Raw genomic sequence first — 22600 nt, forward strand, 5'->3', positions numbered from 1 at the left:
AGATCTTTTCATCTGTATTTAAATATCTTGAGTTATTTGAGCAAAATGCATAAATAATAATCAATAATTAATAAATAGATGGGTTGCAGGGGTAAGCAAGATGCAAAAGTGGAGCACGTATCTGTTGAGCAGGGAGATCAAATTGTATTTTGCTTTCATTTACTATTAAAGTCGCCTTATTAATAATTGTAAAGTTACCCATTACAGTACGCAACAAGACAGTAGTCATATGCAACTAAATTGAGGAATACTATTTATGAATAGCTTCAGTATCAAAAGATAATAAATTATATACAAAGGATAATCTCTGAAAGACAATATTTAAACCATTGTTGATTATATATGGATGTTTACTGCATTCTTCCATAGTTCAGCTATCTGTACACTCAACTTCTTTAGAATGCAGACTGTGCTTACATTCCAGTTTGTTTATAGCTTCCAAAGGTCACTTTTAGTGGGTGGTCCCAAAGCATTGCACACTACTCTGTATAACTTGTGTGATTTAAAGCAGTCAAGGTATATTTAAATTGAGTGAAAGAGAATATTTTGCTCCAGTCCTTTTTTCAGCCAGTCTTGTACTGCAGGGGCCTTCTTGTTGCTCTTGCCTTGCTGTGAGCAGTGCTGAAATAAAGCTCCTTCATTGCACGAATGGAGTACTTTGTCAGACACTACAAGCAGACCACTACTAGTCTAGCACATGCTTAAACCATGCAGAAATGTGCCAGAGTGTATCCCCTCCTACACTCACCACCCTCGCCGCTATGCGCCTCGATGACATGGGTGCTCCCTACTACCTTGTAAGTGCCACATACTTCAAAACTAATTGAAAACCCTGGATTAACCTGGTGAATGGCGACATAACGTAATTGAAAAGAAATCAACTTTTCTGAAGACAGTCCTTCACCCGCGCATGCGCAGTTGAGATCGCAGGTTTTCTACTGCTGTGTAAAAGCGTTTTGCGATTGCAGTATTGACATGTAGCAGAATACTTTATTTACTGCAGTAGTATGCCAATAAGCATTATATTTTGCTGTACTAATGCAAATGTGCTTTGACTACTGCAGTAGCTATTATTAATATTACTGTAATTAAATATTGTGAAATACATTAGACTGATTCTAGAATTCACAATTCTCTTATTAAAATATATTATATTAAAAAAAACTTCTCCAATAATTAAATAAATATTGCAAAATGGTAATAAATTAAGAAAGGTCTTTGTTGTATTAATGTGTTGTTTTTTATGTTTACAGAAGTTACAGTGGCAAACGATCGAAGTGACATTCGAATAAATGGTAAACAACTAAAATATATAGAAAAACTGACATTGAATACCAATAAATTCAAACTTAACAACTGCATCTGCTGTATGAAGCTCTAATCTCTGCTTTCTGTGTATGCGCCATCTCTGATGCTGCGTTCAGAAAAGTACATTCTTTGTATCAATTACGTTACGTCATCATTAAAATAGTATTTTGTCAAGCCATCCTGGTCAAGAGTAAAACAGACTTCACAGGTTTTTTATATTTTTAAACATTAATAAAATCAGCTCAATCTGACATCGTGCCATTGATTCTCAATAGAAAACCTCTCCCGAACTCTCTTTGTATCCCATAACCCTTTGCGAGCAGTGTGATGGAAGTCCCCATAGAGAATCAGTGGAGTTCCGTATCCAGGTCATATAGAATATCGGGTACTTCAGAAGACTTTGGGAAAAGGGTAACTGGAAGGTATATTTCACATAATATATTTCAGAATATCTAAAAAAAAAAAAAAAAGACAATTTGCTCATCGGTTTTCAAATTGTCAAATTACACGTACTGTATATTAAACCATTAGCTGGCATTATGAAATATTTGTAGTAAAAGAATTGTTACTTTGTATTACTTGTAATTGTCTTTCAATACAATTTCATATCACTAGCAAACACGTGTGATTAATCGATTGTACTGTAGATAGGATGATAAATCGATCAATAGAAAATGTGAAGATTAAAAGCCCTACTAGTATTATCTTTCTGTAAAGTGCGGAAAGAGCTTCATTGTAACACCTAATTTAGCTAAAATCTAGACCTTGTGGACAATAGCTCAACACACAATGAAGAACAAAACAATGGAGGCAAGACCCAACAACAGCAATCTGTGGAAACAAACCCAGCAAGAGAGAAAGCACCAAACAACAGGGTCAACTAAACTTACAAACCACATTTAAACAGGTCAGGAAGCTGTAAATACTGCTCATATGTTGTACAGTACCTAGGTAAACTGTAAAAGGTGTAGTACATCATACGTGTAGCACATCTCTATCCCCACTTTTCCCCCACTAAAATATCTAAAATGCTAATATGTATCCGATTTCTTCTTCTAATATAGCAGAGAGCACAGAAGACTAAACTATTGGGACTCCAAACATATTGCTTTAATCTGCAGGGGCCAGTTACAGTTCAGAGTACCCATTGATCTGGCTGCATTACATATAAGCTTTGCCCTGGTCTGTGCCATTTCTCCTGTACTTTCTCTAAAGACTGCATAAGACTTGCTCTGACCGACATTCCAAAACTCAGCTTCTTCTGGATGCCAAGAAAGTGAACTGCCGGATTAAAATAAATAAATAAATAAATAAATAAATAAAAATGTAATTAGGCACAGCTTTTGTTTTTCTTACTGTTGTCATTTTTTATTTATTTTTTAAAATGTCTGAAAATAGCACATACGGTTTTCCCACCAACTTTAACTCCCTTTAAATTTCACGCTTTGTATATATAACACTACACCAGTGATTGTGTGTTAGCGTTTCATCTTCAGAAAAACAAAAACTGACAGTGGCCTACATTTTACACTATAGGCAAATTGCCCACTCAGTACTGTAAATGCCCACTGTGGAAAAAACAGGCCTATTAAATTGCATCCCTGCCATAGAGACATAGACAGGTTTCTGCATGTATCCTCAGATTCAAGTTTTGTCACAACTGAATAAGCAGTTTTCTATACTGAGGTAAATCTGGAACACAATTACACTACACAATTACACAGAGAATTGTGGCCAACCAACATTAACAAGTAACAGTTACAAAGATATATTTAAATTTTGCCTTTTCAGGCTACAAGATAATCTGGAGGGGTGCCATCATTTAAAACCACTGGAGTTTTCCCACCAGTTGTCACAATTGTACAAAATGAGCAGAAATTCCTTGACGATGCCTTGGCAGAGTGATTGTTACAATACCTGGCAGCGACATCCATTCTCCACAGGGGAGGGGGTAGATAATTCAATCATGCGACGCTTACAGTAGCTCTTACAATGAGAAATATTGCAGCTCCGGCCCCAGACAACTAAACAGGAAAAGGACTGCATTTGGTCTTTGACACAGCAGGAAGTTTGTTAGGAGGACCGCTGCAGGAAATCTCAGCAGATTAAAGATCATGGAAAAAGGAGTTGGCCGAAAGTGGTTTCATTCCCACCCACACCTCTCCTCATAACGCATATTTCACAAACCACAAGTACAAGAGGACTGCGATGCCGGATTACAGTGTTGCCTACATCAAACATCTGCAGGTCTACTGGAGGTGTACTTTACAGCAGTAGGCCCCACCACTACAGAATTAATTGTGACAGAAGCTTATTCACAATGCTTGTCCAGATCCACTGGCTTGCAACTTGGGTCTTACACTCAGATGGACTTTGTTTGTAATTAGAAGCCAAAGGCATTTGGTTTTACTACTATTACATGAAAAAAAATGGAATCCCAGATTGACAGTGAGCAGCAAATCTTTCTGTAATTTTTTTTGAATAACCAAAACTTATTTTTTTCTTATCTTCTTGGTAAAATGAGAGTTTGACTCAAACGTATGCTTTAGGTAAGCTTTAATGCTCATTAGCAGCTGCCACCTATCCACCCATCCCTTCTTTATTATTATTATTTGTTTATTTAGCAGACGCCTTTATCCAAGGCGACTTACAGAGACTCGGTGTGTGAACTATGCATCAGCTGCAGAGTCACTTACAATTACGTCTCACCCGAAAGACGGAGCACAAGGAGGTTAAGTGACTTGCTCACACAACGAGTCAGTGGCTGAGCCGGGATTTGAACCGGGGACCTTCTGGTTACAAGCCCTTTTCTTTAACCACTGGACCACACAGCCTCCTATATATGGAGGGCCATAAAAAAGGGCCCTCCAATTTGAAATCTTTAACAAAATCAGACTGTATGACCAGACTCTAGCAGTAACAGCACACTTAAATAAGGAACACTTAACACTTTCAACATCAATTTTATTTTCCACATTTTCTTTCTACCCACAAACAGCTGATGTGCATTAAAAAATTGATCAGCTATTACAAAAAATCCAACATTTTGGATTAATTAAAATGGGTAAAATGGTACTGCAACAATATACATGCGGTAACCCCACAACACGTGGAATAACTTGCAACCAACATTTAATAAAATGTGGTGGTTCTGAAGATATAGCAGGGTTCTCCCCAGGCCTTCACTCGGCAAAGTGGCTGTCGCCGCCCGGCTGAAAAAACCCGATCCGCCCGTCTTGCAGATGCTACTGTGCCTTTAACAATAAGGATTGATTGCGCCTCTAGCAGACTAGATCAGTTGCGCGATGCTGGGTGAAAAAAAAAAAACTTGGAACCACGACAGCTGTGTTACGACTTGACACAACATTTAATGAATCAGAGAGTCGAAGGGGCGGGTTTTCTGTGTTAAGCACTTCGAGAGGCTAAAACATTAAAAATGACTGCTAAAAAAAAATATATACATATTTTCAAAGCAAAAACAGGGTCAAAATAAGTCGCCGATCAGCACAATCCACCGCCTAATACTATATTTGCACCGGCTACTTCATTAAAAAAATATTAAGATTATTTGCGGGTATTATCATTCAGTCCATTTTTTGTTGTATTATTGTACTGTAAAGTGATATATAGTACATAATAGCTATACATATGCAACCAAAAAAAAAATTCCTTTTATTGTGATATAGTAACAATATGTACCCAGGTGCATTAACAAAATGCTGAAAACTTAAAGAAAACAATTTAAATGAAGCAATAAGCTCAATAATTAAGCTGAAAAGGTTACATTTTTTGTTTTGTTTTGTTTGTGAACTTCAATAACCCTACGTTGTCTTTCCTCAGTCAAATCGTAGAGTGCCTAAATAAGCACGGTAATTTACCATAATAAAAAACAGTAATGAAAAAGAAAACGTAGCAAATAAAGCGCAACCAGATACAGTCAACGAAAGACAACACATTATTAAAATTCTTTGTCGTATTATATATTTAAGGTAAGGCAAGTTTATTTTTCTGTTAAAAGTGCTCCTGGCTATAATGTTCTGCCGCCCGGCTGTACAGAATTCCTGGGGAGAACCCTGTATAGGCGTCTATTGAATTGGACTGAACACTGATACCAACATACAGTAGTTAGTTTGTATCATAACAATAGGGTTCTTTAGTGTATTTGTCTGCAAAAAATATGTAAAAACACAATTAACAATTAATACCCCAGTCTTTAGTAACACAAAGTATTAACTAGAATATGTTAGGTCCATGGCCACTAGATAATGATGCTCCGATAAACCACTAGATAATGATGCTCCAATAAACACCTAATATGGAACAACCATAACATCACAAGTTATCACAATCAGATGAACAGTCCTCAATCAAAACAGAGCTAAAAGAATAAATGTGCCTCCAGTGCACATCTGATTACTACAAGAGGTGGTCTTTACATTCAGGCAATTTTATTATAAGGGAATAGTGGTATATAACCAAGGGCTTCTTTAGGTTGCTATTTTTTTTTTTTGTTGTTCAGTACATTTTTATTTTCAAAATTGTTAGGCTATATCCACAATGTCAGCACTGTATGAAAAAAAAGTGTGTAAAATGCAGGGACAGCAAACATTATGAAGAACTGAATAATTAGTTTATTTCATAAAATGTAAGCACTCATCAAATCAAGGAAAGAGAACAGATCAAAAGCAAGCAGACAACAAAGATGGCACAAGACAAAAAGATAAAACAAATGAAAGTAAAAATTCACACAGTTTTGTTTACAGATTTCATGCTTTACTGAAGATCAAACAGAAAAAAAAAATGATAAACCACTTTGCTATACAATAAATAAAATTCAAATAAAACCGTAGCAGGCCAGCGCATGGAAGATTTTCAAGTGGGGGCTCCAGAATGCCAGATCCTTCTTATGGTTAGGTTATTGGATTGTGCAGGGTGTCACGTTTCTGTATTCACAGATCTGTTTGTAATTCTAAATACAGTACCTGGTTACAGTATGCCGATTGATCTCTGCTGATCAGTTTTCACTCAGTTCAAAGACGTCATCACGTGAAATTCCCCAAATACTGTACATGTTGCAAGAAAACCTTTCCTCGCACATACAGCACAATGAATAAATAAACAGCTGGAAAACGCAAATAAAATCTAATTCGATATAAAACCATATCTACAGACCTAGGAAAGGTAACTCCACTCAAAACTGCACACCGCTGTTGTACTAAGAAACATACCACTGTTCACACAGCAGACCAGGAAATTAATCGTGTGTACTGTATGTCCATATACAGTATACCCATGCCTATTGCCTATTTGTATTTATGAAATTAAGTTTTCCAAGGGTTATCTTTTTGTAAAGTTCCTGTGTGCTGAAAGAGTTAATAGTCTAACAATAGTAATATGGGAAATCCAATAACCTAACCTTAAACAAGTTTTCTATGATTGTGTGAAAAAAATCTGCACTACATTATGCAAAAGGTTCCAGAATGTTACATTATTTTTCTGGCCAAATTATTATGCCAAGTATAAATTTACAAAAATAAAACACAATGAGTTAGTGGCTGAGGTGGGATTTGAGCCGGGGACCTCCTGGTTACAAGCCCTTTTGTTTAACCACATAGACTTCAGGGTTAAACTGATAATTTCTACTTTGTGTAGCGAGCGGGGACGGGACGGGAGTAAGTGGACTGCTGCATTCTCGTACTGCACATTTCAACTATCATTGTAAGCACTATTTTAGACATGTTCTTACATTTTATATATGTGCATACTGTAATTATACATCCCTGCTTTGCTGAACACACGCTCGCTCTGGACCGATGTTGCAGGGATACTTAACATGCTCTTTGCCAAGGCTGCTAGGTTGGGAAAGCGTGTCTGGATATTTTTCCACCAAATCAGGGGATCTTCGCTGATGTTTAATGGAGTTTCAGAAGCATAAATTGTTATTTCTTGTTGGATTATGGTTTCCTTGGAAGTGTGTTTGTTGCCGTCCACGAAGTAACAATTTCGTTGCTTGTTTGGTTTTCGTTGCTGCGTCAGACTTTTTGGTCAAATCTGGGTTTGACAAAACAGCAATAAACGGCCATTTTAATTCAAGAAGGCGATCAAACATATACCGTGTTCCACCTTGTTTGTACGTCCTGTGTTAACTTGAGTGGTGCTTTTTCTGTGTTCAGCATTTCTGTTTGTTTCCTATTTAAAGTGCTTGTTGCCATCTCACTCTTTTTAAAATGAGCAACCAGTCTCCTTGCTGCTGCCACTAACGTATGGACTTGTCGTACATCCTCCAAGCTTTTCTGAATGCAAAGATTTATATTGTGCCCTGCACAGCTCACACTTGCCACGCTACCAAAAAGTAACACAGCACGCTCGCTTGCAGAAAGCAAAGACATTGCTCTGCACATGTTGGCCCGCGTTGTCATGAACACAAGCTATTCATTTTGTAGCCACTTTAAACTCAAAATTTGATTGATCGCTTCTGCTAAATTCACAGCTGTGTGTCTCTCGTGTAATTTTCGTGTCTCTAATACTTTTGACTCGAGTTCCCAGTTTTGCTTATGTAATGGCAGGTGACTGTTAAAAACGCTTCTTGTGTCAAGCTTTTCCATACATCGGTAGTGATGGACACTGAATTATACTCTTGACTTAAATCCTGTCAATGCTTTTCCTTTGCACATTCGTGATCCAGGGTAATGAATTTGGAGATTGTCTTTCGACAGGGCATTTCATAGCCCGGAGCAAGATTCGCAATCAGATTTTGAAACGCAGCTCCCTCTACTAACAGGTCTGATGCCTTGTGTGACAACATCCACTATCAGGCCTGTTATTTCTTTTGCTCTGACGCTTTTTGGATCAACTTTCTTTCTAAAATAAGCGGTCACTGAAGGTGTTGCTTCCTTTTGTTTTTTACATGTGTTCCCGCTGGCGTATTTTGTCGGGTCCTGTCTTCCTAAATGATCCCGCAGGTTGGTGGTATTGCCACAGAAGTTCATTAAAACTCCACAAACAGCACTTTTTATCTTTCCATTTTGTTCTTTTGTAAAAAAAAAACTTCCAAACGTCAGACGGCTTATTTAAAATTAAATTCACAATTTAACTAGCAAAATCTGATCCTGAAATGCAGCCTACCTCTAGTCTCTTCTCTAGGTTTTTTTTTGGGGGGGGGTCTCGCTTATTACTCTGAAAACGTACGTACTGCGTAGTGGGCGGGAGTTTTTTTTTATTATTATTATTTAAAGGAACCAAAGGAATAAAAGTGTAGATTTAAATTTTGGCGGTCCTAATAAAAAATGGTCCTATTAATGAACTGATAGATGCTTTTTTTGTTTTTTTTTTCAACCATCGATGGTTATTTTATCGATCAATGGTTATTCCAACGATTCGATGCATCGATGGATCAATGCGTTGTCCCAGCCCTAGGCACTCCTTTAAACGTTTTGTTGGCCAAACTACACAAAATATGGCAGAAATTATCACTTTCTGAGTTTGCTTAGCAAAGATGATTTTATTTCATACTGAGCTTACCCACTTTTCCACACTTGCTGCTCCAACAATGCACTAAACTGTCTTATTTTCCACATCCCTGTTCTCTGCATATGGATCCTTTTATGGTTTTTTTTCCATTTTAAATGAGGTCACATTAAAAAATAAAACAACTCTCTTCTGTGGCTCTACCCCTGCACTTTATCTGTTTACTGCAGAGGATGTCAACAGGGCTTCAGCAGCTGCAGGCTTCCTTTACTCAATTACACACAATGGAGGACGACAAATACCACGACACCTTCCATATCCTTGTCCTGCCACAACTACAATGAATGGAAACTATCAATAGCGACTGGGCTGTCCACTGAAGGAATATTTGCATGTACAACTATGTACTCAATCTTGTGAAAAATCTATTGTGTGAACAATTTAGACATGACTGTTCACTCTATCAGATACAGTGCAACACCATATACAACATAAAATAAATAAAACACAGATAAAAAGGACACTCTCTCTGAGTCTACTAAATGAATCCAAAACCACAGAGGAATGCTGTTGTATTAATGAAAACAGGGCTCTCCCTGGCAGGTTACAGGCTTAAAGTGATTCCTATGTAAAGTTAGAAATGCCGGTTTTTATAATCTTGGCACACAACGCATCCTAATTTAAGAACAAAGAGTGGCATTATTTAGCAATTCAATTGAATAGCCCATTTTTTTTTTTTTTGGTCAATAGTGAGGTTCTTGCAAACAACTATGTTTTTTTTTTTTTTAAATATACATTATTTGGTGTTTCATTTTGTGACTTCCACCTACTTCACTCATATGATGCACTGTACTATAAATGGTGGTTTAAGTAATAGGCCATAAGAAACATATGTTTTTTTAAAAGGAATATCCCTGTTCACAGCATAGTTTTCTAAAGGCAGTGATGACTATCATTTAATGCCAATTAATTTCCCTGCCAACAAAGCACTTGTATTGTATGGTGTCACCATTTCATCCCTTTTTAGATAAATAGCAGCAAACAAACAAAAGGTGGAAATCATTTATTAGGCTGGTTTTCCAAATATCCATCTAGAAACTGATTTTTGCTTATTTGACAGTTTTCACATCACCTATAAATCAATATACCTAGAAACTGCAAATGTAGACTACGATAGATCTCTGCCTTTTAGGAACAATTTAGATTCTCGTCACAAATTCAGGAATTTGAAACACTGCACACCTCACACCTCTTTAATGGTTTTATGGTTTTAGAGATTTTAGAGAAAAAAAAAAAAAAGATTTATTGAAATGTTGTGAGGTTCCTACCCAGTTTTTCAACGGGAAAACATTTACATTCTGACAGTATAATCCCCTGTTGGTAACTATAGATAGATAGATAGATAGATAGATAGATAGATAGAGAGTAATGTATGGGCTGCATTTCATCAAGGGGTTCTGTGACATCATAAACAAGCCCTACCCCCCCAATGGTGCAGTTCCTGGTGCTGGGCCTGGCTCTAACACTATACAGCTGGTTATCTCGGGGTGTACAAAAAGAAAAAGCAGAGAAAAATATACTGAATGCACAAACACTGTATGGATGTTTCATGAAAACACAATTAGTTGTGTTAGAGATGACAGGGTAAAACTTCCCAAAGAAAGAAACATAAACTGAAAAAGGCAAATGCAGTGCAAAGAGAAGAAATCAGAATCCTACCTTTAAACCGACTGTTAAAAGATCAGTAACGACACTGTGTGGAATAAAGGAAGAGAGACAATGGGAAACCAGAAGTTAAAAAGCAGGTTATTTCACAGCCAGTAGTACAATAAAAGTCAGGTGGAAGAAACAAAGGTTAATAAAGAGAGAATGCAATGAGATGTGAAATGTTTCCTGAAGTAAGAGTTACATGGAAAGGGGTTAGACTGCAAAGTTCAAGCTGCAGTAGCAAGAGGAGAGCCGATACCCTGTGTACACTTACCAGCTGAAGTTGAAAACGTTTTAGCTCAAGTCGCATCTGAAGATCTTTTTTCGGAAAGAGAAAGAGAGAAGGCTGTTTGTAAAGTGAATGTCACAGTATTGAGTTTAACTGATTAAAAGTACCAAGAGCTCTACATAAATAATTATACAAAGACCGAGCTTCAGTTATTGTGCACAGGCATACTGTATCACTGCTATCAGTCATTATTTCTCAAAACCATTGACTGCACAAGCTTGCATAGGCTATTTTTAGCCCGCTGGGTTTACACAGTCAGTACATCCTTTAACATGCCTTTAAATTCTGCAAGCTTAAACAGGGTACAACAACTCTGCTGAGTTCTGACCTATTCCTACAGCTTGTGTGGATTTGGTTTTGTAAAATCAACACAAAATCATCCTGTCCTCATTACTTGTTTCCACTTTTTACATTGCCATTACAACTGACAACTTGTTGTAGCATGAACACTGTAAACAGCCAAGTATTTTGCATCCCCTTCCATGTAATCAAAATAAAAGTGTATGTATTAAAGAAAAATACATTGTAAGAAATAAAAGCATTTGCCATATTATGCAAAAATACATAAATTGTCCCAAATATACATTTATTCAATGAGCAAAACTGTGGTTAAATAAGCCGCCAACTACTTCAGAGGGTGCTCATTACATGTAGGCCTTACATGACATGTGCTTGGACCCAGCGTAAATACCCCAAAAAAAGCAGCAGCATCTTTCTGCTGGGGCAAACCGTATTTAGTTGATAAAACTATCACATATTTTGTTGAAACACAAACATGTTAAGAATTTTTTTTTAAAGTAAGGCGATGGAATATTCCCATGGGCAGCCAACACTGCACTGGTGCAGTTAACTGCAATTTCAAGGAAGTCTTCATCAGTTCTACTGAAAACCTGCAGTAGCCAGAGATCTAAACAACTGAATCCCTGGTTATTTACAGCTGTGTGAAAATGAACTGAACTTCTGTCTATCATAGACTACAACATTAAAAAACAGCTTTTACTGTATCTGGAGGGCACCACTGTAATGGATTTCCAGCCATTTCAGTTTTCTGATCAGAATTTTTATGTAATGTCATATGATTTTACCCAGATTTCCCCCATCTATTTTGTTCAGCTTTAAAAAAAAAATAATGTAAATGTCCATTTTATATTACAGGTTAAGCAAAATGAGAATGGGTTTACAATGGTACTGCAGGTGAGAAAGAGAAGAAATAATAAATAAAAACCACACTGCATCTTCGAAGGCCCTACCACAGCAACTAACAGTACTGCTGATACTGTATCACAACACCTGTAAAAAACATGAGTACAGTGTGTTAGATCAGCTTAATAAAAGCCCACCCTTTCAGATTGTCAAAGCAGTTTCATATAACAGTTTCTGTGACATCCTCAAATGCTCTTTTGTTTATTTTAATTCAAAAGGCCCAACACAGAGTGAAATTAGCGTGGCACTATCCATTAGAGTGCTGCTAATTCATTTGAAACAATCCACCCCTCAATTGCATTGTTTAAAAAAGTGCAATTTACAAAATATGCAAAAAGTACACCCACATTGCAAGTCTTACTAAATGAGTTTACAAGCTACTTGCACACTATAGCAATCACATAAACTTTTTTTAAACTAATCACTCAGCTGCAAATTGCCGTGCTTCACAGATGCAGCACCTTTTTGATTTCAAATTAAAAAACAGTCTAGTCTGTCGACATCATGGGGGTCAGGGTCAGGGTTCTTCCCAGGAATTCTGTACAGCCAGGCAGAAGAACATTAGAGCCGGGAGCACTTTAAATGGAAAAATAAACTTGCCTTACCTTAAACACATAATACAACAAAGAATTTGAATAATGTGTTGTCTTCCGTTGACTATGTCTGGTTGCGCTTTTTTATGTTTTTTATGTCTATTTGTGTTTTTTATGTCTATTTGTGTTTTTCGCTGTTCTACATTTTTTGAATGCAACTGTTCATTTTAACAATTTTTTTTTACACAACAGTACTCACACCTGTTTGGTCACCATCATAACTGTTTCATGAAGCCGGAGCGTAATAATCCAGCACCTATGCACGTAAGTATATGCATGTCAGCTGACAAGTGTTCAGCTGATATCCCATCACGCCTTTCTTCTTAAAGGCGTACAGCCTCTATACATGAACCCCCAATATCTCTCACAAGCACCTGGTTGCATATTTTTACGATATCACAATAAAAGGAATATGTGTTTTTTTTTTGGTGCATATGTACAGCTATTATGTACTAAATATATATCACTTTACAGTACAATAATATGACAAAAAATGGACTGAATGATAATATCCAAAAATAATCTTAATATTTTTTTAATAAAGTAGCCAGCGCAAATATCGTATTAGGCGATGGATTGCACCGATCGCCAGCTTATTTTGAAAACCCGGCATTCATTGTCACAATTTTTGCTTTGAAAATAATCGGTTATTTTTTTAGCAGTCATTTTTAATATTTTAGCCTCTCGAAGTGCTTAACACAGAAAACCCGCCCCTTCAACTCTCTGATTGGTTAAATGGTGTGTCAAGACGTAACACAGCTGTCATGTGGTGCCAAGATTTTTTTTTTTCACCCAGCAACATGTAAGTGATCAGAGTTGCCAAGTCCGCTTATAATAAGCGGGACTGGGCTTGATTTTGAGAGTCTCAGTTGGAATTTGAGAGTCGCGGATTGGAATTAGCATAAACGCCCAACATGGGTACTCTAACATGGGTTGTGCTTGTTTGGGGCTTGTTTGGGGCTTGTTTTGAAGAACAAGGTTGTTATTTTTCTGTCAGAAATCCGGCAACCCTGAGTGAAATCAATCCTTATTGTTAAAGGCACAGGCACATTGGGTTTTTTCCGCCCGGCTGATAAGGCCTGGGGAGAAGCCTGCAGGGGTCAAATTTTTGCTTACACACACTTAACTTTAGTTTATTACTACTAAATGTTTAAACAAAACATTTAGTAGTAATATTTATTCAGTAGTAGTAGTGTTTATTCAATCAGGGTGTTATTTACTTCCTTTCAATGAATGCCTCATTTTTGAACATTGTGTATATTGCTTACTGAATGTGTATCCCTGCTTTTAGCAATGCAGAATCTAATTACACAATTTCTAAATGTTAGTTTAGCTTTTTTTTATTGTGTGGGTTTATTGTGCCCCTCGATTTATTATTTTGTGAATCTGCAACATCAATATGTTTAAAAAGGTGCATTTTACTGTAGTTTAGTCTACTTTGGTTTTACAAGCGCTGATTAACACTCGAAACCTATTGTAATGTTACCTTAGGTAAATCAGTCTAGTGCTCACGGGTTCTGCAAAACCAGCCTTTCCAGTGTGGAATCCCTAAAGCCAACTGGCTAGACAGGCAAAAATAAACTGGCCAACAGTTTCTTTAGATCTCATTATTTGTATTATGCTCTTATGTGGAACCCTGTGTATGACATTTTGTGTTGGGGCATTTAGAAGAATGACCAAGCTACCAACACATTCAAACGTAACACACTCCACATTTAACAAGCAGGGTGTTTCTCTTCTCTTAAAATGATTTGTTTATGTATATTAAAACGTCTGTACATTTCAGACTATCAAATTGGTGTGCAGTAACTATAAAGTGAATTACATTTCTCAAGCAGAAATAATGCTTATGAAAAGCAAGACGTAACCAACCTTCAATGAAAGTCAGCAACAAGAAGCGTTTTGTGCTACCTTGTTAAAAAGCTGAATTTGGTTGCTTATTATAGTAGGGGACAATGCACATTGTGCTCTCAGCAGGTAGCAGCACACTGGCCTCTGAGCCAGAAGATGAAAGGTCTGCATCCTGCCTGAGGTTAGGCAGGACACACAATCTGTAACAGTGCCACTGTTCAGTGTTTAAAGAAGTGAAATCAAATGCTTTGTAGTAGGCATGACTGCTGTAGTAAGGCTCATACATTTACACCTGTAAGAATTCTGTACTAGTCACAAAAGTAGAGGGATCATTGGGGCTGAACTGACTTCACTACATTGAAGATATAGGATTTGCAAAAAGAGAACTACTCTCCCATAAGAAACCTAGAAATTTAACAGATCACAAATGACCACTGTGAAACCTTTTTTTTTTGAGTAATCAATTGCAGCCTAAGAGTAAATAACAAAACACAGGTGCATTCATTATTGTCAAACTGGAATAGTGACCTTGGAGCCTTAGCAAAATTCCACCCACAAGAACTTCTGTTTTACAATAACCTTTTTAAAGCCAGAATGCTGCAAAGCCCTTCTAAAAAAAAGGAGCTATCGGGCTAAAGCAGCAAAAAAAAACCCAAAAAACACATTGTTAAAAAGGTAGTGTTTGGGGTCTATATTTAGTAGTGCATCTGTTTTACATAGCCTATTTGCATGATATTCCTAAACATGACTTTTACAATGAAAAGGAAACAAATTCATCTGGGAACGCACAACCAAAAACAACTCAACTTACTTTAATGGAAAATCTTCAAGGAGAGGATTAATTAATTTAAAGCCGGGTGTTTCTCATGAATTAGAAATGTGGGCCTTGCAAGATCTGCTAAAAGATCAAAGCAAGACCCCTTTGTTTTACTGCAAGCGAGAATCCTTTTTTCTCATCCGACCGTGAAGGCTAACCACCCCCCACCACCACTCCTTGGTTAATGATCCGGATTTAAATGCATCTTCAATTGCAATCACACAACAGACCAGTAAGGTCCAGAACATTTACACACAAGCAGGCATCCTAGTTTTCCGCAATTAAAAAAAAAAGTAATTCTATAATAAACAATAAAAATCTGCGTTATTCCACAATTAAAAACAAAGGCTAAAATTAAGCCCCATTGTAAGATAGACAAACAGTACTATTGAATAACAGTTAACACAGGAAGTATTTATTGGTACACTTTTAAATTCTAAAGGAAGTTACAAGCTCACCAGTCCCATCAATCAATAATATAAACAAACCATTTTACTTTAAACATTACACTTCTGTGTAGTAAGTAAAAATTGTATTCATATTAGTTTATCTCTGAGTTAGTCTTTGTCATCTAGATGGCTATTGCCAAACTCATTGACCAGATCTTTAGGAGTGATTTCTATTGTTTTCGGCCTCTTTAACCCTTTAAAGACCGGGATCGTGTTAACACGATCATACTGAAGTGGGCTTCTAAACTGCGATTGAGTAAACACCATCAAAAAAAACAAAAAAACAACACTTTCCTTTGATGACTACAGGGCCACCGTACTTTGCCGTACAGGCTTGAAACACATATCATTGGCTAGGGGAGGGACTGGCGTTCACTTCCTGGTAGTTTTTTTTTTTTTTCGTGTGACGTCACTGAGAGGGGCATTTAGTGTCTAAAGGGCGGAGAAAGTTTTGGCAACGCAGACAGAAAATACATCAGAGCTTGCTTCAGAGAAACTTGTAAGAAAGGTAATAACGACATTGAAAAACACTGTAAATCTGATGTATTTGACATAGTTATATTAGAACATTATTCTGTCTCATGTGTTTTAATATACAAACGAGTGGATATAAGCAGATACTATTTCATGAGCTGAAGTTAAAATGCCTGGTCCTGGGGCCGCATCCCACTGAAAAATGCTTGGTCCTGAAAGGGTTAAACAGCTTGTTCAGTAGTAATAACACACTGGATACTGAAGTAAACTGCAGCTATGTTTCAACATGAATGTGACATTGCGCTTCATTCAACCTTGACCTCTGTACACCGGAAGCAGATTTGTTGAACAAGTCTGTTTACGGAAATTTAAAACAAAATTGTCTGTGTTGATGATTATATATAAGTGTACTGATTATCAAAACAAACAAAAAAAAGCCTTGCATGTTTTTTGCCCTGTGTAAAACTAGAAATTCTCCACCTGCACAGGAAAGCCGTGTTTTCCAAGTTATTCCTCAGCAAATGGATTCCTAGGATCCCTGCACATAAGCAACATTAAGAGGGCAACAGAGTTAAAGGCTAAGGAAATGTCATGTTATTCCACTCAGTGGGAAATCACTCTGTGGAGTGACAGTCATGCTCATCTGCGCCATGCAGCAAAGCAACAGCGAGCAGTAATTTCAAACACATAAATAAATAAGCACTCATTCATATGAGGGATAATACCATCTACCATTTTGTAAAGATCTCTGGTTTACTTGTCTACTCTAACATTACACCACAGTCATTCCCTACAGACTGCAAATACAGAACTGTTATGTTATGCCTCTCATCTTCAGACCTGCATTAGATGGAAAAGTATACGACTGACATGTTTGTTTCTGACACTTGGTTATATGAAAGTGTAAGGGTATTTTGCTCTTCATTCATCCCTTTAGCATGATGCAAATCCAAAACAGAAACATTTCACATGTCCTCCGAACTGCTAACACATTGAAAGAGAAACTTAAGTATTCTGTAAAACAAACAAAAAACCATTTCCCCATATAATAAACACCAATTTAATTTGATCCAGGCACATTTCTTATTAAACGTCTGGATTAAAGTATAAGTAGATATTTTAAAAATCTTGCTTGCCCGAAAAGCTTTGTTTAACCTTACTCTTACAACTGAATGTTCAATTTAAAGTACAGTAATGCCATTCTGTACAGGGATTCTTAAGGGAGTCTCACTGGTTACAAGTACTGTACTCCCCCACAGAATTTGACCTCACAACTCCTTCTGTAAAACCTGCAGTCTATTTGTAATTAACCAATAATAAATCAGTTTTCAGCCTTGGAACCAGAGCAGACCATCCAAACAGCAGGATCAGACACTCCATTTATTATCCCACATCATAAAACAGGAGTCTGTTTAATTTATTTATTTTCGTTTTAATCTTTGGGAGCTATGGGAAATGTCAACTGGAATAAAGTGATGTTTGTTTTGACTGCCCAGGTAGGCTACTGACGGCTGGTTATTACTTATGCGTGAAGTAATAATATTTAATATGGCAAATTAGATTCTGTTTTCTTTCTTAAAAGCTTAAACTTTACCATATTGAGAAAAGTCATCATGAAAAGCCATCCATTGCTGTTGCTTTATTATACATCAATGTGTGTGAGGACTACATGTGTACATGCATGTGTTTACATACACAGTTACAGATACTGTAGCAGGGCTGGGAAACAACAAATTCCAAAGCAGAGAGTAGACACACAACCTCAAACTTGAATACTATAATGGACCCTGGGTGGATGGCTCAGGTGCCCCACAATGAGACGGTTTATTGGAACTGGTGAGCCAAAACAAGCCAATACAAATACAATGAACTGTCTGTCCCCCACAAACATAATTCAAGAGGATGGAATTGTAATGGTACTTAATGAACCAAAACATTACAGATAAGTTGGAATACCGTGTCTGTGTTATTAGGCCATCTTCAGATGTGTGGTAAAGGTCATTATCACATTCTGAGTCAGGCTTTACTTAAAGCACTAAAATATTGATGCATGTTTTACAAATTAGTCAAATTAAATATTCATCCTTGCAACATTAATTTCCAGCGACTAGCTAAATCCACTGGCATTCTGAAGTTAAAACAATCACATATACTTCCCTGGTACCGAAGAACGGAAAGGGCTTTTCAAATCTATTAATGCACAACAACATACGTCACCAATTTTAGGAACATAAGGCAGGTTTTCATTATACACAGCGACTGCTGTGTTAGTGACAGGCTACTTTCTCTCGTGTCAGGAATGGCGTTATCTACATATTGCCGCCACATTACAAATAGAACATTTACCCGGCAACAACTTTTCATTGTCCATATAGCAAAATACGATTTAATTATTCCTGGGAATTGTTTATTTACTGGTACATACGCAAGCAAGACCTTATAGGTAAGTATTCTTATGAAGATCCCCCGCCCAGCCCGTTCTGTTTACTGTAGGTATTTAAACACATATTTTGTTTGTTTAAATACTACACAGCAAAAGAGAAAACAATGTAATGTACAAAAAAATACTTAATCTGCTTATAATTAAACTGTACCTGCATTGAGTCGAATATTATATATATATATATATATATATATATATATATATATATATATATATATAAATAAAATCTCATAGCAATTAAAATGAAATGATGTATCACAGTGTTGATACTTTTGTTGTGGAACCGTACACAGTAACGCCCCTACCAAGACACAAAATCAAAATGGCAGCAAAACATAAAACCAATAATATATCCGCAACAAAACGAATCTCCAAAAACTAAAGGAAAGTTACTTTTATAGATTTGTAAAGAAGGAAGTCGCTAAATATTCGATTCAGTTTGCATTAACATAAACACGTCTTGCCAACAATGAAAAAAGACCAACACTTCCACGAACTTTATGAAGAATTCCAGAAATCCCTTCATAAATCTAACTAAGCTACTTTTTTTTTACTTTGTTTGGAACCTCCCTTTTCTTACCCAAACACGCCGTAGTATTTATAAATAAATAAATAAATAAAAACACTCTTGAAAGAAAACACGCACTATCAAAAACTCTTAATGCTAGCCCCCTCCTCTTTCTCTTCTTTTCGCTCCCCAGTTCCAATCCTTCAATTATAAAAACATACTCAGCACTCAAGACTCAAAAAGGGCCAAACGCGAAAAAAAAGCATTGAAGGAACCGATTACAACAAAAGTGCAGTTGCAGGGACGAGGGTGCTGTATAGTTTATCTCGATTGATATACACTTATGGGTAAATATTTGTTTTGTAAAGCAACTATCTTTCTTAGTTTAGGTTGTCAGAGAGTGTGGAATGAGATTGCACTTACCCATCCATTGCACAGAAAGAGGGAACAGCGGCTGGAATGAAGCTGCAGTACTGGTTCAGTAAAATGAGAACATGGATTAGGGTGGTGGTAATACAGTACAGCGGTCAGCTCTCAAACACACACACTCGCTATACTCTCATTGGCACAAAGACACGTTTCCTGCTGCTGACGTGTACACAGCAATACACAGATATGCCCAGAAAAAACTCCACACAAAATGGCTTCTCCTGTACCTTTCTTCAGGCAGCTGATAAAACAGCAACACACACACACACACTGACTACTAGAGGTTGCAATGCTAAACTGTTGTTTGTTGAGCACCTTAATTAATCTGAAAGGGGGAAATATTAACATAAACTGTATGGATTCAAAATTAAGTTGTCCACTGGTCACCAGTAAGAACCAGTTTGGTTAATCATCAACTGGAATTCTGGATAGGGTAGCATTGTTTGTCTAGTACATAATTCCATTAGAGCCAAGTAACAAATTATGTAGTGCACATTAAGACATCATATTGTGGCTACAATACATAGGACCAACATGTGATGGATTACCGGTATAAGGTATTGCCGTGACCATTCAGATGTCACTGGTATAATTTTGTTCTTCTTTTTTGTACTGTACAGTCAATCTAGCATCACATGCAAAACATATGTATGTATGTGATAGCTCTGAAGTTCATGCTTGAAGAAGCAAAACACAGTAAATAAATGAGGGGTTTGTGGAACAGCCAATCAGTCTTTGTGTTAGTAAGTTAAATCAATCACCTGCATTTTCCATTGCACTGTGATTGTGAACGATTGATTGTTATAGCAGAGTGTGAGACCTTTGTTTTGTAGTTTTGTATGTATTTATTTATGTATATGAATATTATACACACTGTGAACACCTCATTAATCTGGGCTAGCCAGGGGTAACACAACGCTTCTTGGCCACTCTGGACAGCATTAACCATTTTTTGTACTGAAAATATATATTCACTGGACCAGAGGGAACAGGGTTCCATGGTATAAAACAATTGCCACCAGGTGGCACTGGTTATGTTCCTCCTGTACTTGCTCAGTGTAACCTCTGGCCATGTCACATGTGGGAACACATGTTAAACAGATAATTTTGGGGTTGGGATGTGATGTGATGTCCTTGGCCATTCCCATTAAAAAAATATGGCACCCCTGGTGGCGGTATTTTTTTTAATTTTTTTTTTTTTTTTAAATACATGAAGGTATTTCCAAGACTGATTTCCTGTACAAAATGAAGTTGTTGCCTGGAGTCTAGTTTTAAAATGTACATCATTATTTTGCCACAAATAATGAAAAATTAAAAAATAACTTGCCTCTCAAGCAGGAACCTCTGTATTGCCCAGTATGTTTTTCTACCTGTACGATAAGCTGGTAAGCAGGCAACAGACACAATGTCACACAGTACAGTTATAAAATATATTAATATAACTGCCGACCGTAGACGGGAGCCACCTGGGGGGGGGGCTTAGGTCGGCCAAGGTGTCCTCCGCTCACCGTAAGCTGCCCAGAGCTGCATGGTCCTCCGATGCTGTAGCTCTGAGGTGGCAGTGTGAAAAGAAGCGGTCGGCTGACGGCACACACTTTGGAGGACAGCGTGTGTTCGTCTTCGCCGCTCCCGAGTCAGTGCGGTGAGCTGAGCCTAAAAATAATTGGATATGGCCAAATTGGGAGAAAATAATAAAATAATTGGCGATTGTTAAATTTTATTTATATATATATATATATATATATATATATATATATATATATATATATATATATATATATAATTTTTATTATTTATTTCTTAGCAGACGCCCTTATCCAGGGCGACTTACAATCGTAAGCAAATACATTTCAAGTGTTACAATACAAGTAATACAATAAGAGCAAGAAATACAATAACTTTTGTTCAAGCAAAGTACAAGTGTGACAAACCACAATTCAATAATATATATATATATATATATATATATATATATATATATATATATATATATATATATATATATATATATATATATATAACTAGTCTGAATGAATAAATGATGTATTAATTTATTGCAGTCAAAAATGGCAATTAAATTTGATTTTAACACTGTACAGCAAGGTTAAATCTATATAGCAGAGAACATGAGGAATCTACCCCATTTTTTATCTTCCATGTAACACATTCAAACAACAAGAATAAAAAGCTATGTATTTCTATTTGAAGTTAAGTCATAAGTCATTTGCAGAATAAAGGACTTCATCTTTAATGCAGCATCATATGGTTTTCAGAAATAAGGGAATCTAGTACCTGAGCACTTTGCATTCATTAGGCTTAATATAACTGAAATGTAAAACACCAATTAAACTGCAGTGAAAATGTCAACTGCACAGTGATATGGGGAGCAGAGGAAATGGTACTGAAGTGTTGAAACTAGATTGTAAAGCCACTGGGACTTCACCTTTAGCTAAACTGCATTATGTCAATAAACTCAAAAGTGGAAATAGGATCAACTAAATACTGTCCCCTTTAGGAACCGCATGAGAACACATTACCACAAAAACAATGCTCCAACAATTTACAGTGACTAGGTGTACCCCACAGGTCAGAAATTGCAGCAGATAGGGGGAGCCACCTTCCAATTGTAGCCTTTCCATGATGTTTGTTAGTTTGATTTCTGGTTTCTGATTATTTTCATTTTTATATATCAATCAATCAATATTTCTTTCATATAGCGCCTTTCATAGCGGACCACCATCACAAAGCGCTTTACAAGATAGTGAGGAACAATGCATTAAACTGTGAAAACAATGCAATACATTAAGTACAATGAAATACAAGGCATAGTACATTCAATACAAGGCTAGGATATGAGTTCCAAACCTTGTGGATGCATGTGTCATACAGAATCATAACAAAGATAAATCTGAAATAGCAAGTTAGACGACAGCTAGTAACTGATATCAGGTTTAAAGAGCATGGAAAGCGAGAGAGAACAAGTGGGTCTTGAGAGATGATTTGAAGCGAGCGACGGTGGGAGCTTCATGCACTAAAGCTGGAAAAGAGTCGGAGCCATGAAG

At 36.8% G+C, this 22600-nt stretch overlaps 1 protein-coding gene across 12 annotated transcripts in view; it reads right to left on the reverse strand.

The window, feature by feature from the left end:
- LOC117962501 (polypyrimidine tract-binding protein 3-like) overlaps positions 1 to 19766 on the reverse strand; it is an 82339-nt gene extending 62573 nt beyond the window's left edge. For 3 of the 12 annotated variants that reach the window (XM_058993698.1, XM_058993681.1, XM_058993671.1), the window contains exons 1-3: positions 19533 to 19766; positions 10757 to 10800; positions 10495 to 10528 (exon numbers count right to left, since the gene is read on the reverse strand). Coding sequence is in view for 6 of the 12 variants with exons in the window: in XM_058993657.1 (XP_058849640.1) it covers positions 10757 to 10800; positions 19533 to 19536 (48 nt within the window). In the remaining 6 variants the exon portion in view is untranslated. The remainder of the gene's footprint in view (positions 1 to 10494; positions 10529 to 10756; positions 10801 to 19532) is intronic. The other 9 variants (XM_058993657.1, XM_058993666.1, XM_058993675.1 and 6 more) reach the window with 5 other exon arrangements.
- Positions 19767 to 22600: the final 2834 nt, after the last annotated feature.

This window comes from Acipenser ruthenus, chromosome 2 (assembly GCF_902713425.1).
Source record: "Acipenser ruthenus chromosome 2, fAciRut3.2 maternal haplotype, whole genome shotgun sequence".
In the NCBI taxonomy this organism is placed as follows: Eukaryota; Metazoa; Chordata; class Actinopteri; order Acipenseriformes; family Acipenseridae; genus Acipenser; species Acipenser ruthenus.